The sequence below is a fragment of the Anastrepha obliqua genome, chromosome 2 (genome assembly GCF_027943255.1).
Source record: "Anastrepha obliqua isolate idAnaObli1 chromosome 2, idAnaObli1_1.0, whole genome shotgun sequence".
Taxonomy (NCBI): domain Eukaryota; kingdom Metazoa; phylum Arthropoda; class Insecta; order Diptera; family Tephritidae; genus Anastrepha; species Anastrepha obliqua.
In genome coordinates this window covers 100,120,019-100,137,519 of record NC_072893.1, presented here as the reverse complement: position 1 = coordinate 100,137,519, position 17,501 = coordinate 100,120,019, and the positions used below count along the sequence as shown (strand labels likewise).

At 36.7% G+C, this 17,501-nt stretch overlaps 1 protein-coding gene across 2 annotated transcripts in view; it reads right to left on the bottom strand.

Moving 5' to 3' along the window:
• LOC129237926 (uncharacterized) overlaps positions 1 to 17,501 on the bottom strand; it is a 35,372-nt gene that overhangs the window by 15,001 nt on the left and 2,870 nt on the right. For both annotated transcript variants that reach the window (XM_054872915.1, XM_054872916.1), the window contains exon 2: positions 10,379 to 10,578. In XM_054872915.1, the coding sequence (XP_054728890.1) occupies positions 10,379 to 10,578 (200 nt within the window). The remainder of the gene's footprint in view (positions 1 to 10,378; positions 10,579 to 17,501) is intronic.

The following is a 17,501-nucleotide window of genomic DNA, read 5'->3' as shown; positions in this document are numbered from 1 at the left end:
TAATATAACATAATAAACACCGTAAAAGATAATAAGAGAGGCAAAACTGTAGTGTTTGCATATAATAGTTTTCGCGTAGGCGCGCTTCAAAAAAATAACCCTCATCAGTCCAGGACGTGCTACGCTGCCCACAGTATTTTTAGCAGAAGATTATAAACCCCAATTCGAACAGAAAAGAGTGTATTTAATTGTTGTATGTACATAAAACTGTGTATATGTATATTACACAGATGTAGTAATGATGATACCCGGTCTGTCCATGTAAAAATTATCCAGTAACTTAATTTTCGAGAATTCACTCTGAAGGAGAAAATATCAAAAAAAGTACTTGAACGCAAAACCAGTAACAATTTGCAAGTTTAACGAAAATCTGATTAAATTGTTGGCGAGAAAAATCACAAAAATTACAATTTTTTCAGTTGAGCTATCTCGTATGAAAAAAAAAAATAAAACAAATGATATGAAAACAGCGAGGTAGGCATCACATGATTGTATTTTGTCAGATGAAGAACTTTCCATTAGCAATTGTATTGTTATGTTGTTATGGCAAACACAGCTTCCTTCATATTTTTTTTGCTTCCGTTTATGCACATGTACACATATATTTCCAAATTACTTAATAACCAATCTTCAATGCTTTCTATTTTTATTTCGTGGTTCAGTGGTTTCCTGGTTGTAGTTCGAAGTACATACCTCTACATCATTGGCCGATTCCTATTAAATATATATAATAATATAATATAACTTTATAGTTATAATATTTTCATATAACTTTATAAATTTTATCTAAACTATATTTATGATACTTACATTTTTCATTTCATAACCATTTTTTCTTTTTAATTTCGAAGTTTAACTGAATTCGTAAATTTTAATTTTTGTTTATTTTTACTTTGTGATCAGCTTTTTTTCTCACTTGCAATATCTTACAAGTAAAATGTATTCAGTAAAAACTTGCAACTTGGTCTTAAAATGAAATGTCAGTTTGCCCTCTTTGCTCCATTTTACCCTAATTAGCAAGTTTTTTGGATACATAAACACCAAAATTATTTGACCCATTTGGTAAAGATAAAAAAGCAAATTTCAAGCAAATAACTTAAAAGCTATTATTAAATGAATAGTGTTGGTGCTAGCTTTAGCAAAATAAAGACTAAACCAATGTTTCCTGGGATTTTAATATTTCTCACAAACAAAGGGAGCAACAGGGTGCTCCATCTTTTATGTCGGTATAAAAACATTGAATAACTTTGAAAAAAAAAACAACTGATTTGTGTAAGTGAGGTATTTTTATTTGGTTTGGTTATTTACAATTTATTAAAATAATTTTTTGAATACAATATCAATCAAGTTATTACCTTGTCAAGCATTTCGGCTTTTATAGCGTCGATTTCGGCATGAATGTTTGTCTTAGGCTGGTCAATACTCTGCGTCTTGTTGGCGTAAACTTTACTTTTCAGATAACCCCACAAAAAGAAGTCCGGGGGGTTATGTCAGGTGATCTGGGGGGCCAGTCGATGTTGCTTCTTTTTGGCACTAGACGTCCCGGGAATTTTCGTTGCAGAAATTCATTTCGCAGTGTGGCATGGCGCACCGTCTTGTTGAAACCAATAACCGTCTAAACCTTTCTCACGCATTTGCGGTCAGACATAATGAGGCAAGATCCATCGATATCGATTTCCATCGACCGTTTCGTTTTCTCGGTAAAATATGGCTCAGTGATGGTTTGGTGCAAATTCCGGCCCAAACAGTTACTTTACGGTCATGCATTGGCGTTTAATGGATCTCGTGTGGATTCTCAGTTTCCCAAATGTGGCAATTTTGTTTATTCACGCTGCCACAGAGGTTAAAATATGCCTCGTCAGTCATTAGAATTTGCTTCCAAAAATTGGGTTCAGTGTCAACCATTCGAGCGTATTCCAAGCGACGTGAATGATCTGTCGGCAATATCCTTTTTGTCAATTGCACTTTATACGTAAAAAAATGTAAATCATCCTTTAAAATGCACCGCGTTGTGGTTTCACTGACGCCAAAACGCTGAGCGCGACGAAGATACGACACTGTTGGCTCCTGGGCAACGCTCTCCCTCACTGCTTCAGCAAGGTCATTGGAACGTCTTGGTCGTTGATGTAGGGCATGTTGACGATCTGCTACTGTCCCGTGCTCAAAAAAATTCGACACCGAACGGTGCCTGTTTGCCGCGATACTTTTTGCGATATGCGCGTTGAGTTAGAACAATAGAAGAACTATTTTCGTCACTATAGAACAACTATAGCGTCACTATTTCAGCGCGTTGTTTCGATGTAAAGCGATCTATGGTTGAAATTGTACTGAATTGACGTATCGAAAACATGTACATATGTTGAAGTCGATCGGTTCGTAAATGACCAAGTTATTCAGCGTTTACATACCGACATAAAAGATGGCGCACCCTGTACAGTGGCTCAATAAAGAACTCGGACATGCATAGCATTCAGTTTCAAATTCACAATTTTTCTAAGAAATGCAAGTTATATATTTTTATATTGGGTATTCAAATATGATTTTAAAAATAGTAATAATAATTTACAAATCCATTACCTCAATGTTATGAAAAATTTATCATGCAGCATTCGCATAATTAGTGTCAAAAAAGATATTGCGATTGTTTGGTTGGTTCAGTCGTGTTTTGTTGAATAAAATTATAAACTTGGCTAGCGTGAACAAAGCTCAATTGAAGTCAGAAATTTAATTATTAGTCAACATGGAAAGGGTAAAACCGTTCGGAAAATCGCAGAAATAGTGGATAGATTTCTATACGACGTGATAAAACGTTTCAAAGAAACCAAATCCGTGGAAAATAAGAAGAAATCAGAACGACTAAAGCTGTTTTCGGATGCAGATGAACGGTGGATAAGCCAATAAATTAAGGGGGTAGTATGGTATTTTTTTTTTTTTCATTTTTTTTTTTTTTTCAATTATTCTATAACATCTTAAGATTATTGTGTGAAAGTTTGAAGTGCATTAGAGTAAAATTGACAAAGACACAAAGGATTAAGTATCTACCTCTCCAACCGGATTTCACGCTGCCGAAAATCTTTAAACGCGTTTTTCTCACACTTGCCTTTTTTACGGTCGGTGTCCACTGTAGATTCATATCTACTGCACCGATTCTTTTCAAATTTGGTTTTTTGTTTCTTTACTTTATTCACGAGGTAATGACGTCGAGTTTTTTTTTTTTTAAATTTTGTCATATTTTAAAACAACAAAGTTTTCAATTTTTTTTTATGAAAAATCGGTGTTTTGACTTCAAAGCGCTTTAAAAAATTAAAAAAAAAAAAAAAAAAAAAAATTCGACGTTGTTACCTGCGAAGCTTTATTAGCTGATGAAATCAATTTGGTTTTTTGATTTTAGTTGATCCAGTAATGAGTTCTGAGGGACACCGCAATAAAACTTTTTTATGAGACGTCCGCGAAGATTCGCTGCCACCAACTCATTTCTTCATAAAAATCAATGAAAATTTCACACAATATTCTTTAAATATGATTTTATAATGAAGTAATTTTAAAATTTTGAATAAATCAACTGTGTCGACAAAAAAAATTTCGAAAAATATGCTTGTTTTACACCGAATTAACCATACTACCCCCTTAAGAAAAATCTAAAATTGAGCGCTCCTACGCTCGCAATAGAAGTCGCCCAACACCTTAATATTATATATTTTTTATTTTTTATTATTAGTATTTTCATTGCAACTAGTATAACATTGCATATATATGCTAACGAGCAGTTTTTGTGGAGTTTTGTTACAACAAATAATTTATGTTAATCTTCAGCAAAATACAATTCATACTTTTAACTGATTTTTATTTATTTATTAGTTTAAATCTAGAGTTTTTTTACGTTTGAGCCTTCGTTTCCATTTTGTATTATCGTATGTATCGCAACAAATGTTGCTGTAAAGCAATTTCTGCTGTTCGGCAGATCGTGAGTAAAAAGCAGATAAAGAAGGGGACAAAGCACAATTCCTTGCGGCACATCAGCTTTTATCTCTTGCAGTTCAGAGAACTCATCTTCGTATCTGACGCGAAAATAGCACTCGGACAGGTATGTTTTTAAGATATTAAAACATTTTGTTGGCAGTACATTCTTTATTTTCCACAGCAGGCCAGCATGACATGCTTTATCGAAAGCTTATCGAGAAATACAGCAGAACAGACATTTTTTTCTTCAAACGTGTTCTCGATGCTACGAGTAATTCTGTGAATTTGGTCAATAGTTGAGTGGCGCGCGCGAAATCTAAATTGGTGTGTTGGTATTATTTGTTTATTTTCTATGATACTGCTCAGGCGCTTTATCAAAAATTTTTCCAACAGTTTTGATAAAATGGGCAACAGTGATATTGGTCGACATGATGGAGGCTTTCCTGGTTTTAGAATCATGATGACAGCAGCTATTTCCCAATAGATTGGATAGATAGTATTGCAGCTTAAATCAAGCATTCATTATGTTTGTTAGCTTTGTAATGTTGTTTCGTGGATCTTGTTTGAGGACTTCGGCTGTTATTAAATCCAGCCCTGGAGATTTCTTCGACTTCAACTTTTGTATCTCGGCGCACATCTCATCTTCAGTTATGGGTACTATATCGCCATAATTATCATTGGCTATGCCATCATTATTTAGTATTGGTGATGTGTCGCTATTGGGTATAAAGATTTTTGCTAGATAATCTGAAAATATGTTTGCTTTTTCTGTGTTTGTTTTCGCCCATCCATTATCTCTACTCTACTCTACTCTCTACTTTGATTGGTGGATTATGATTAGCTGGCTGTTTAAGCTTTTTGGTGCATTTCCATAGTGAGTAGTTTCTGTCTCTTTTATTTAATTGCTGTGCTTAGTTTGTAAATGATTGATTTTAATTTTATGGCTGAGATCTTTCGCTGCTTTGTTCAAATCTGCTTTATTAAAAGGTGATCTTGTTTGATGCCACCTACGCCTCATTTTTCGCTTCTTTAGCACCATTTCTTTTATAACTTTGGTGTATTTGTCGCCAGCGGTGCCAAAGGTGTGCTCGACCAAGCAGAGTGTTGTATTTCTCTCGTCAGTTTTAAAACTTCGACATCTATCTTTGTTGTTGATTCCATTGGAAACGTATTGTCTTCAGATTCTTCTAACATTTTGCGGAAATAATCCCAGTCGGTAAATTGACTAGTTAGTTTGAGAACTCGATGACGTAACCCTACCATTTCGCTGAGTAGTCTGAATTCATGTCTAGCCCATTTTCAATATTAAGATATGCCCTGGAGACTTTTCTGGTGATGAAGAAATCGATAAGGTCCGGATTTCTTTGTGGATCAGATGGTCAATACGTTGGCATCCATGAAGATGCAGTGTTACAGTTTGTTTGTTGAAGCGCTTTGAAGAGCTCCCTTCCTTTAGTGCTTGTTAGCCTAGATCCCCAATGGATATGTTTAGCGCCGCCCATAATGAATTTGTTTTTTTGACGCTCAATAAGATGGGCATATTGATCATATTTGATTTGGTGCCTTGGAGGACTATAAACAGCTGCCAATGCTAGATCACCTCCAGCATTAATTGTGATGGTGGTGGCTTGGAATTCATTGGTGCTGAATTTTTCTTGTTCGATGTGTTTAATATTGCTTCTAATATTTACGGGACTTCCGCCTCGTGTACTGTTGCTTGGGTGAATAGTGTGGTAAAATTCAAAGTTTTTGATTTTGAGACAAGTTTGATTAGTAAAATGCGTCTCAGCAATTAAACAAATGTCGTTTTTTTCTGAATTGAGAATCATTTCTAATTCTTGCTGGTGCTTTGGGAGACCGTTCGCCTTTCATAGCATTATTTTTAAAAGTAATTGACTGGTAAATTTTAAATTCAAGATTTTGCAACCTTTGCTCCAGTGATTTGTTAAATTCTTGTTGTTCTGTTAGTTTTTGCAATATTTTTGAAAGAATAATGTTGCGAAAGAAGAGTTGATGGAAGAGTTGTACTAAACAAACCTTTCATCAACGAGATTAATCGCGTCATGAGGATAATGTTTTTGAGTTTTGGAAGCACGTTTTATTTGAAGATGAAAGCAATCGACAATCATATGTGTAAAGAAGACCTAATGAAGAGTTGCTGGAAAAAAATTTACGTCCGACAGTTAAACACGGGTCCGCTGCTGGTACTGGAAATTTGTGCTTCATTAACGGCAATATGGACCACAAACAATACCTAACAATTATGAAACAAAATTTAGTCCAAAGGGCTGACAAGTTAGAAATTAAGGACAATTTCAAGTACTATGATTACAACGATCCCAAGCATAAGACACTTAATGTCCATCTATGACTTATGTACAACTGTCCTAAAGTGCTTGAAACCCCTTCACAATATCCAAACATCAATGTAATTGAACATCTATGGGCTGAAAACAAACTGGAAAAGCTTGTTATCAGAAACAAGAAAGACCTAGAAGATGCTATTAAACAAGAGTGGGGGAAAATAGATCCTTTAACATGCAAGAAGCTGTCGAATCCATGCCATGTTGTTCCACAAAATGGAGGAACCTACAGTTTCAAGCCGAGTCCGAACGGCAGATATTTTATGAGGAGCTTTTTCATGGCAGAAATACACTCGGAGGTTTGCCATTACCTGCCGAGGGGCGACCGCTATTAGAAAAATGTTTTTCTTAATTTTGGTGTTTCGCCGAAATTCGTACCGACGTTCTCTATGTGAATTCCGAATGTTAGTCACGCACCAACCCATTCGGCTACGGCGGCCGCCAATATACATATATACATGTTACAAAAAACAAAAACACATTTATAAAATAAATTTTTTATAGAAATAATAAATTTTTCACCAGGGTCACTCATAAATTTTACGATAATACATTTTCATAAATAGTAATATATAATTATAAAATCTACATAGTAAGTTAAATGCTGCTGGGTTAGCAATTGATTTATACATTTCTCTTCAACCATATTTCGGTCCAAGATACAAACACGGTCGTAAACAACCGAAGTTTTAAACTTTTCCTGAAGGTTCTATAGGGATCCAAGGAGGTTGGGGCTTTCATCGTTAAAATGGTGTGACCTTGCGCTACTATTGGGTGTGGTGGGTGGTGCCTCGCTCCCTCTGCCTCTGCACCGATCCAAATATATCGTGGTAGTAATGGAAAGTTTAGCCAAGTATTTCATTTTATTCTTATATTTACCATAATGTAAACAAATCCAATCAAAAGTTCGACGTAAGCCCAGTATTTGTGCTAAATGATTTATTCATGTAGTATTGCTTCGGTTGACCGTCGACCAACCAAAGCGACCGGATAAACAGGGTAAACGCTATTTAACCAAGAATCTTTCTTGCTAAAAAGAATATCTAAGAACTAACTCCCTGTCTTGACATACGGACGCTGATTGCATGCAAATTATCTCAAAAGATATAGTGCAAAAATCAGACTTATGCAGACCTTATGGAATAAATTATGTCGGGTGCAATTGCAAAAACAAAATTTGAACATTTTTTATTTTGCAAAAAACAAAAAGTGCGAAACAGGTTTTTTACTCAAAAAGTCATTACTCAAAAGCAACTCATTTTAGCTACTGGGCTTTCAGCTCAATTGAAGTTTGAGGTGTTCTCTTGTTTTGAAAAAAGTTACAAAAAAAAAACAAAAAATTTTGAAATATTGAATTTCGAAAAAATTTCGAGTTTTTTTTTTGCAAAATAAATAAATTTTAACTACTTTTTTGCAATTGTTTCTACATGAAGTCGCTCGTGCAAGTAGTGACAATCATTTTGAACCCAGAATCATTAAAATCGGTTCATTTTTGACTAAGTTATGAGCATTTAAAAAAAAAACATTTTCTTATATAAGTAGTAGAGAAGTAATAATAGGCATAAACCAACTAAGTACGGGCTCTTAACTCACTGAAGTTATTAACAACAGCAGCAACATTGTATTGGAGATATATTTCATCCAGTCGATTCCATGGAATTATACGAAACCGAAGTTGCCGTGTAATGCAACAATCGAAGTCGTAACGCACAGACTATTTCCACCTCACCATCAAACCCAAAATTGAGAACATTTAATTTACAAGGCTTAATTCTTCTAGCCACATCAATTGTACGGTTTGGAGATACATCTGCTAAAAGCTGCACTTTCAGATTATCAGTATTATTAGGGAATATAGATTTTTTGAATTATAGAACATTATAAATATTGAGGATAGGTTTTTAATTTAAAGCCCTTAATTGAATGTTTTTGGCAAAAGAACTTTTCCTGTTAGGAGACTTCAATGCCTAAGTTGGTTCAGACAACAACAGTATGGAACACGTTATGGAAAAACATATGGGCAGAATGACCGAAAACGGAGACTTGCTCACTGAGTTTTGCGCTGGCAACAACATGGTCGTCGGAGGCTTTTCCCACACAAGGCAACATGGGTATCACCCGCCCACGTTACCGAGGGGTTCGCTTTTGGACGTCAGAAATAAGCGGGGGCCGATTTCAGTGATTATCACCTTCCGATAGGCACAGTGTTACTCAAAGTAGCGGAAACAAATAAATCACCGCAAGCACAATCCGAGAGAAAATGCAATGTTCTCAACTTTCAAAATACGACGACCCGAGAAAAATATGTTCATGGGGGTTATCCTGAGCGCAATCGAAAGAGTTGGATATCCGACTCAACATGGCAATTAATTAATACTACTCAGAAAATAATTGAAAACCGATGCTATGGAGACAAAGCAGTGAAAAAAGTGTCCGCTATGACAAACGTGCCATGGCTGAAGCACTGGCTTCACAAGTACAGTCGGCGACAGGAATCAATCGTAGCAGCCTGTATAAGGCAGCAAAAAAACTGTCTCAGCCCAATAACCACCTAGCCAGCAGACCACTCAAAAGCTCTTAAGGCGAAGTTGTCACTACTACAGAAAGACAATTAGCGATTTGGAAAGAGTACTACACCAACATGTTATCATCGGAGCCAATAGCCGAGCACAAATTGTGTAATTGTACATGGCATAAAGTAAATAGTGAAATTTTGTACGTCTGCCTAGATACACTGGAGATAAAGGCCGCAATAAAACTCTTAAAACCAATAAATTCGCCGGGATTAACAGCGTTGCTAATGACCTGCTAAAAGCGGACTATGCAGCGCTGGCTTGATCAGTCCTCTAATTGTGGACTTTTGGGCCACAGAAAAATTGCCGGAAGAACTGAAGAAAGGTGTCAATATCAAAATCCCCAACAAAGGCGAACTATCAGAATGGTGATAGGTGCTAGAACTAGCGAGGGATCACGTTGCTGAACATGTTTAATAAAATAATCGCACAAATATTCGACGTGTGACTTTCGAATGCAACTCAACCGTGACTAAGAACAGAACAAACAGGCTTCCGACCGGGGCGCTTCTGCGTCGACCATGTTAATAGTCTTTGAGCAATAGGTAGAATGGCGCTCCTCCCTCTATCTTATCTTTATCGATTTCCAAAAAGCTTTCGATACACTTCATCATAAGTCAATTTGGGATGCTTTGGCTTGTATGAGTGTTCCATCAAAAGATAAATATCACGAGGGGCATTCGTCGGAGCTGTGTGTTATCGCCACTGCGTCGCTATGAAAAAGGCTTCCATTGAAACAAAAGGTATAACTTGGAAATTTTAATGATCTCGACACCTTTAGCTATATTGGCAGTCTAATATCTGCTGACGGTGGTTCAAGTGAAGACATTGGTAATCGCATAAAAAAGGCCAAGCAAGCTTTCGGCACTCTTAAAGCAATTTTTAACTCATAGTCGTAACACGGCGTATAAACTAAAACTATTTAATTCCAACCTCAGATCCACTCTTCTCTACGATTGCGAAACTTGGAATTAAACAGAAATTGCAAAAAGACAAGTTTTGAGAAGAACAAGAAATGGCATTACTCGAAGTGCAATCGATTAGGAAGGAAGCCAGCGAAGGGGCAAACCGGGAAAAGAAGCCTGGAAGCAGACTTAACTAGAACAGACTCGAACAGCTCGAATGAAATCAAGATGTTGGCGCTTGACAGAAACAAATGGAGGAAACTTGTTGTGTATAAGTATATAATATTATATATAAATAATTAAGTATTTTTGGCAAATTTCTACTGAATCTTCAAAAGAACACAAACAAAATCAAACATTTATTGTACGAATTTCTAACAGCAATCAGCTGTTTATTCCTTTCCTGTTTAATTTATGAAATTTGTCGTAACCTTATCTCTTTCAACCATGGATTCCAATTATTAAAGGATCACCTGTCAAATGTTATATAGTATTAACAGATGTGATTTATATAACACGGGACATTAGAGCTTAAAGCAATTTGTTTAGATAAATTTATGCCATAAATGCCCCTTACCTTGCGATAAAACCTCGCTCCGGTGATTTTGTGGAATCCTTTTTTGTAAACAGCTTGATAATCATCTGGATGTGAGAACTTAAATAGAATTCCTGTAGCAGTTTTCGTTAGACTGAAACATCCTTTAAAATTCATTTTCTCACATATAAGAGCAGCACGCTCCATAGATAATTCATGTAAAGGTGTCAGTAGAAATGCTCCTTAAAAATATAAAAGATATTTATTTATTTAGTCTTTTGAACAAACAAAAGGTTTTTACAGACTAATAATTCTGCTTAGATACTAATTATTAATAATTACTAATTAATATTAAAAGAGAGTTAGAAAATAGAATTTCATAATGTTTTAAAAATATCCATCGAATTTTAACAAACAAAAACAAATACATCGTGCGAGAACATGTTAAGTTCGCTTACAATACGTATATTAAGGGGACATTAACGAATAAACGAATCAGTTGTGCAGCTATCGCCATAGGATGGCAGCCAAATTGTTAGTGAATGACTAACATTCGGAAGTGCACATGTTCGAAACCCCGGGTACGAAACACCAATTGATGGAAAAAGTTGTTTCTAATAGCGGTCGCTTCTCGGGGAATAATTTTTTTTGTTTTTTTTTTATGGAGGTGACATAAAGCATTGAAAGGCGAAAAGTATGAGACTTGCCTTTCGGCTCACCCACTAAAAACCCACCCCAGCTCCGTTTCCCTCCCGCGGGACAACCGTTAAGTAGTACTTCACGGAAGGGGGAGCGGCCTATTGTCTCTTCATGAAGATCTGCGCTGTTGTTCAGCGCGACGTAGTTTGGAAATTACTATTTCTGCCATATTACATACAGTGGACCAATGTTCTTCGGAATCTATCATAATATCGACTAGGTTATCAGCCGTAATTGGCTTCCCCAGCCTAATGCTTAGTTCCTCCTTTTCTAACGCAAATCGCGGACAGACAAACAAAACATGTTCTACGTCTTCTGCAGTTGGTGCACAATAAGAACAGTATGGGTCGTCTTCGTGCTTAAACCTATATAAGTAGGATTTAAAGCACCCATGTCCTGTCAGGTTAGCCCATTTGGAAATTATGGGAATCAAACGGTACGTCCAGCGTCCGTTGAGGGACGAGCTCCATGAACGCAGGCTACGCTCTCTTGCTATCTTGCGTATTGTCACCCGTTCTGAAGTAGCTGTTTTTTTGTAGATTTCATCATGCTCTGTTGCCATTAGATTGATTGGGAGTAGAGCTGCTATAACCATAATGGCGTCTTCCGATACCGTGCGAAATGCGCAGCACACTCTGAGGGCACTCAATCGGTACACCGATTTCATACACTTCGCATATGAGCTGTAATTTGTGGCTTCCGCCCATTCTGGAGCTGCATTCAGCAAAATCGATGAGACCACAGCATTAAGTAGTCTCCTGCTGTTTTGCCTAGGGCCTCTAACATTCATCATTAGTCGCGTTAGCGCAGTTACTGCTTCTGCTGCCATGCTGCTCGCGAACACCAAGTGCTCATTGAAATTAAAAATTACTTAATGAATGGCTTTGATTCTATACCATGGTCGCCCACCATTACCACTGTTACACAACCATTCCTTTACCATGCCGACAGCTTGGTTGCTTGTTTCTTCGGCTTGACGGAGTGTTTTAGCCACGCCACAACAGCTATGTCGTCAGCAAACCCTATGATTTGCGACCCTAGAGGCAGACTAAGGCGCAAAACTCCATCGTACATGACGTTCCAAAGTAAGGGTCCCAGGACTGAGCCTTGTGGAACTGCGCCAGTTATTTTGTGCTCTTTTACACCAGCATCGATTTTATAACGCAGGGTTCTGTCGAAAAGGTAGCTGGCGACAATCCTACGAATGTACCTTGGACTGTGGAAATTATCAAGCGCGATCAGAATTTTGCTCCAATTCGCCATATTGAAGGCGTTTTTAATGTCCAGTTTCGCAATTAGGCAATACTCCTTGCTGCCGTATAGCCATCGAGTACCTTCAATTGCCTTCTGCGCAATGGTTTTGACTGCAGACACAGCATCTGTTATTGAATGGGCTTTCCGGAATCCTAATTGTCGGAGTGATAGACCGCCTACATCCTCTATAGCAGCCTCCAGACGGACTGCAATCAGTCGTTCCGGGATTTTTCCTGCAGTGTCGAGCATGCACAGGGGGCGGTAGTCTGTAGGATCTTCCACAGGCTTGGATCTTTTTGGTATTCAAACCAGGTTCTGCAACTTCCACTGGGTTGGAAATATAGCTTCCTTTAGACATGCATTGTAGAGATCTACAAAAATGTCAGTACGAATTTGAATAGCCACTTTTAAGGCCTCGTTGGGGATTCCATCCGGTCCTGGAGCTTTTTTATTTTTGATCCGTTTTATAATCATCAGGAGCTCTTCTTTGTTTGTTGGCTGCCTCGTTTTGGAGATGGCTGCGTCGCATGCTTCTGTTAGGAGTCTCATGGTTTGTGTTCGGGGGACAATTAAAAACCTCCAAATGTATTTCTACCATGAAAAAACTCCTTCGGAGACGGTGAAAGACTCGAGGTCTCTCCATTTGAGGAAAACCGAATAGATAAGTATTTCTAAAAGAAAATAACAGGCAAATTTCCCTTTTATAATATTAGACAAAAAAGACAGCGTAAAAATTTGTACTTTCACTAGCTGTTTAAGATTAATTAACAGTAAGCAGGATTTAAATGATAAGACAGGATCAGAAAATGGGACAGGAAAAGAAGAACTTCTTCAATTCTGTCAATAGAGATTTGGTGGTAAGGTACCCAAATACATATATATATACCCAAATACATATATATATATATATATATATAACATTGATCTATATGATGACAGAGGTTTCTAAAAATGTAGGGTGCGTAGTGCAGACTTCAGAAAGAGTATTTGAACATGTCCAATTCGACTAATTGAGTTTTATTGGGCAGATCTCCAAATAAATATATAATACTAGCAAACCCGGCCCCCTTCGCTGGGCACACTAAAATAGAATAGATATGGTTTAGAACAGAAAATATATGATTTTCATATTATTTATTTCTTTATTCTTTATTCAAGCGCTTTGGCATAAACAATATTTTTTGTTTTTCTATTTGTTTTTGAGTAAATATAAAATATAAATTGAAAATCAGGAAAAAAGAAGATTGTTTTTAAATGTCAAATCAACGCATATGAATAAACAATCGTCTTTTTTCCTGATCATCCATGAATTTTTCGTTTCAATTTATATGTTTTATTAAGCATTGGAGCTTTTTTAACCATTATCCATTTATATTTTTCAAAAAAAAAAACGAAAAAAATTTTTTTTTCACGAACACATAATTTCATTCGGATTTCACATTAAATTCTCAAATTTCGTAAGAAATTATTCACTGTTCCAAAATCCACTCCAAAAAAATTCACAAACAATTTTTACATGTTGCACTTTCGTTTTTTCCTTATGGCATCCAAATCAGAAAGAAATATAGACCCATTGTAACTCACACTGTCAATTTGACAGTTCAGTTCCGCCCCAAGCGTTAAAAAAGTAAGCGACATTATGGATGGTTCAAAAGAACGCTGTACCCGTTGCCAGTGCTCCGAATTACAACCAAACTTTACGAAACCCATTTTCAATACTTACTTAACAATGTGCGTAAGTTTGGTTTAATTCGGTGCAAAGACACGGCGGGTCCACGTTTTGGCATATATTTCGAGACCCTAGTCATCAATAGGTATGAAAATTACCCCGTATTAAAGCACTTATCAACAGCTTTCATTTGATACCCATATTGTACATACACATCCGAAGGTTACCCGGGTCCACGTTTTGACCTATATCTCGAGACCCCAGTCACGGAGCGGCATGAAAAATACTCTGTACTAAAGCATTCGCCAACAGCTTCAATTTGATATCCATATTGTACAAACACATTCTAGGCTCCACGTTTTGGTCTCTATCTCGAGACCCTAGTCACGGAGTGGCATGAAAAATACTCTGAACTAAAGCATTCTCCAACAGCTTCCATTTGATACCCATATTGTACATACACATCCGAAGGTTACCCGGGTCCACGTTTTGACCTATATCTCGAGACCCTATCTACCAATAGGAATCCAAACTATACGGAAACCATCTTCAATACCTCCTTAACAATGTGTGTAAGTTTGGTTTAATTCGGTGCAAAGACACGGCGGGTCCACGTTTTGGCATATATTTCCAGACCTTAGTCATCAATAGGTATGAAAATTACCCCGTATTAAAGCACTTATCAACAGCTTTCATTTGATACCCATATTGTACATACACATCCGAAGGTTACCCGGGTCCACGTTTTGACCTATATCTCGAGACCCTATCTACCAATAGGTATCCAAACTATACGGAAACCATCTTCAATACCTCCTTAACAACGTGTGTAAGTTTGGTTTAATTCGGTGCAAAGACACGGCGGGTCCACGTTTTGGCATATATTTCCAGACCCTAGTCATCAATAGGTATGAAAATTACCCCATATTAAAGCACTTATCAACAGCTTTCATTTGATACCCATATTGTACATACACAACCAAAGGTTACCCGGGTCCACGTTTTGACCTATATCTCGAGACCCCAGTCACGGAGCGGCATGAAAAATACTCTGAACTAAAGCATTCACCAACAGCTTCCATTTGATACCCATATTGTACATACACGTCCGAAGGTTACCCGGGTCCACGTTTTGACCTATATCTCGAGACCTTATCTACCAATAGGTATTCAAACTATACGGAAATCATCTTCAATATCTACTTAACAATGTGTGTAAGTTTGGTTTAATTCGGTTCAAAGACACGGCGGGTCCACGTTTTGGCATATATTTCGAGACCCTAGTCATCAATAGGTATGAAGATTACCCCGTATTAAAGCACTTATCAACAGCTTTCATTTGATATCCATATTGTACAAACACATTCTAGGGTCCACGTTTTGGTCTCTATCTCGAGACCCTAGTCACGGAGCGGATGGAAATACTCTGAACTAAAGCATTCACCAACAGCTTCCATTTGATACCCATATTGTACATACACATCCGAAGGTTACCCGGGTCCACGTTTTGACCTATATCTCGAGACCCTATCTACCAATAGGTATCCAAACTATACGAAACCCATTTTCAATACTTACTTAACAATGTGCGTAAGTTTGGTTTAATTCGGTGCAAAGACACGGCGGGTCCACGTTTTGGCATATATTTCGAGACCCTAGTCATCAATAGGTATGAAAATTACCCCGTATTAAAGCACTTATCAACAGCTTTCATTTGATACCCATATTGTACATACACAACCAAAGGTTACCCGGGTCCACGTTTTGACCTATATCTCGAGACCCCAGTCACGGGGCGGCATAAAAAATACTCTGTACTAAAGCATTCACCAACAGCTTTCATTTGATACCCATATTGTACATACACGTCCGAAGGTTACCCGGGTCCACGTTTTGACCTATATCTCGAGCCCTATTTCCAAAATAAAATATAATCCATGTTACTCGTGGATAATGTAGCTTTCGAATGGTGAAAGAATTTTTAAAATCGGTCCAGTAGTTTTTGAGCCTATTCGTAACAAACAAACAAACAAAGTTTTCCTCTTTATAATATTAGTATAGATGCTCTAAATTTGACCGAAGCGAATAGGCGTGTCAATTTTAAATTTTAGCTTTGATCGAGAATTTCAACAACAAATAAAAGAGCAAACAAAAAATGTATACATACATTCCATTACTGTACTTTTCTACGACTATTAGGCGCCAACAGTTCCCAGCAAAACCAGCGTGAGCGAAACTCTAACACAATTACACTTTTTTGTATGTTACAAACACATATGCACGCAGGTTTTGCTGGGGCGTGACCGAAACTCTAACACAATTACACATATGCACTCGTATTTGTTTGAAAATCGACTTTTTTTTTGGTTCTCCGTCACCTTTGGAAAATGTGTAAGCAGTAAGCAAACTTTATTCATATATTTTTCCTCATTTTTGCATTAGTAAAATTAAACAAACGCCGCACACTGGGGATTTTTGTACAGAGATGCGGAAAAAAGTATACATCCCAAAAAATATTTACATTTTTACTACTAACGAAGTTGTATATATTTGTGTATGAAAAGAACATGTCTAAAAACTATTTTTTAAAAAAATTAAAAAAAAAATTTTTTTTTTTTTTAATTCATAAATTTTAATTTTTTTTTTTTTTATTAATATAAGCCAGCAAATATTTACGCACAGGATACATGTAAGTTCATAATTCTGAATTACCCTCAAAATGTCAAAACAAAATTAAAAGTGTTTCGTTATCATTATGCACACACTGGAAAGCGTTTAGTTATTATCATTGCCAAAACATAATCAGTGGCGCCCGGTGGCGCCTGGTGGCACCTGCAATTGATTAAAACTGAAAGAGACGTTATTAAGCAACACGTTGATACTAGTTTCTGACCGTAGGTAAATGTAGCTCAACTTGCAGATCCAAGAATATGAAGGAATATGATTTTTTTTTTCGTAAAATTAATTATAAATAGATAATCAAATGCTTTACAGCCTTTGTTCTTCCGGCTAAAATATATAAAAATATCGTACCCTAAATGAAAAATAAAAAATTGGAAGTCGGCTCAAGCAAAAAGAAAAAAAAAACCACCTTGGGCTTTGAAATTTTTTCTTGGTCAGTTCAATACTATAAAAAAATTATACTTTTGACATATCTATAAAAAAAAACTGTAAGTCGGAGTTTAGTAATTCTTTTTGATTTTATTGTTGGTTCTATTCTGGAATTTAGAAATACCATTAAACATTGCGTAGGTGGCATGTTGCAAATTTGACTTTTTTCCGCAAAATCCCCAGTGTGCGCCGTAGCCGAATTGGTTGGTGCGTGACTACTATTCAGAATTCACAGAGAGAACGTCAGTTCGAATCTCGGTGAAAACACCAAAATTAAGGAAAACTATTTTTCTAAAGCGGTCACCCCTCAGCAGGCAATGGCAAAACACCGAGTATATTTCTGCCATGAAAAAAGCTCCTCACAAACATATCATAAAATAAAATAAAATAAAATAAATAATTTTTTTTTTTTTTGTGATTCGAACCAAGGAT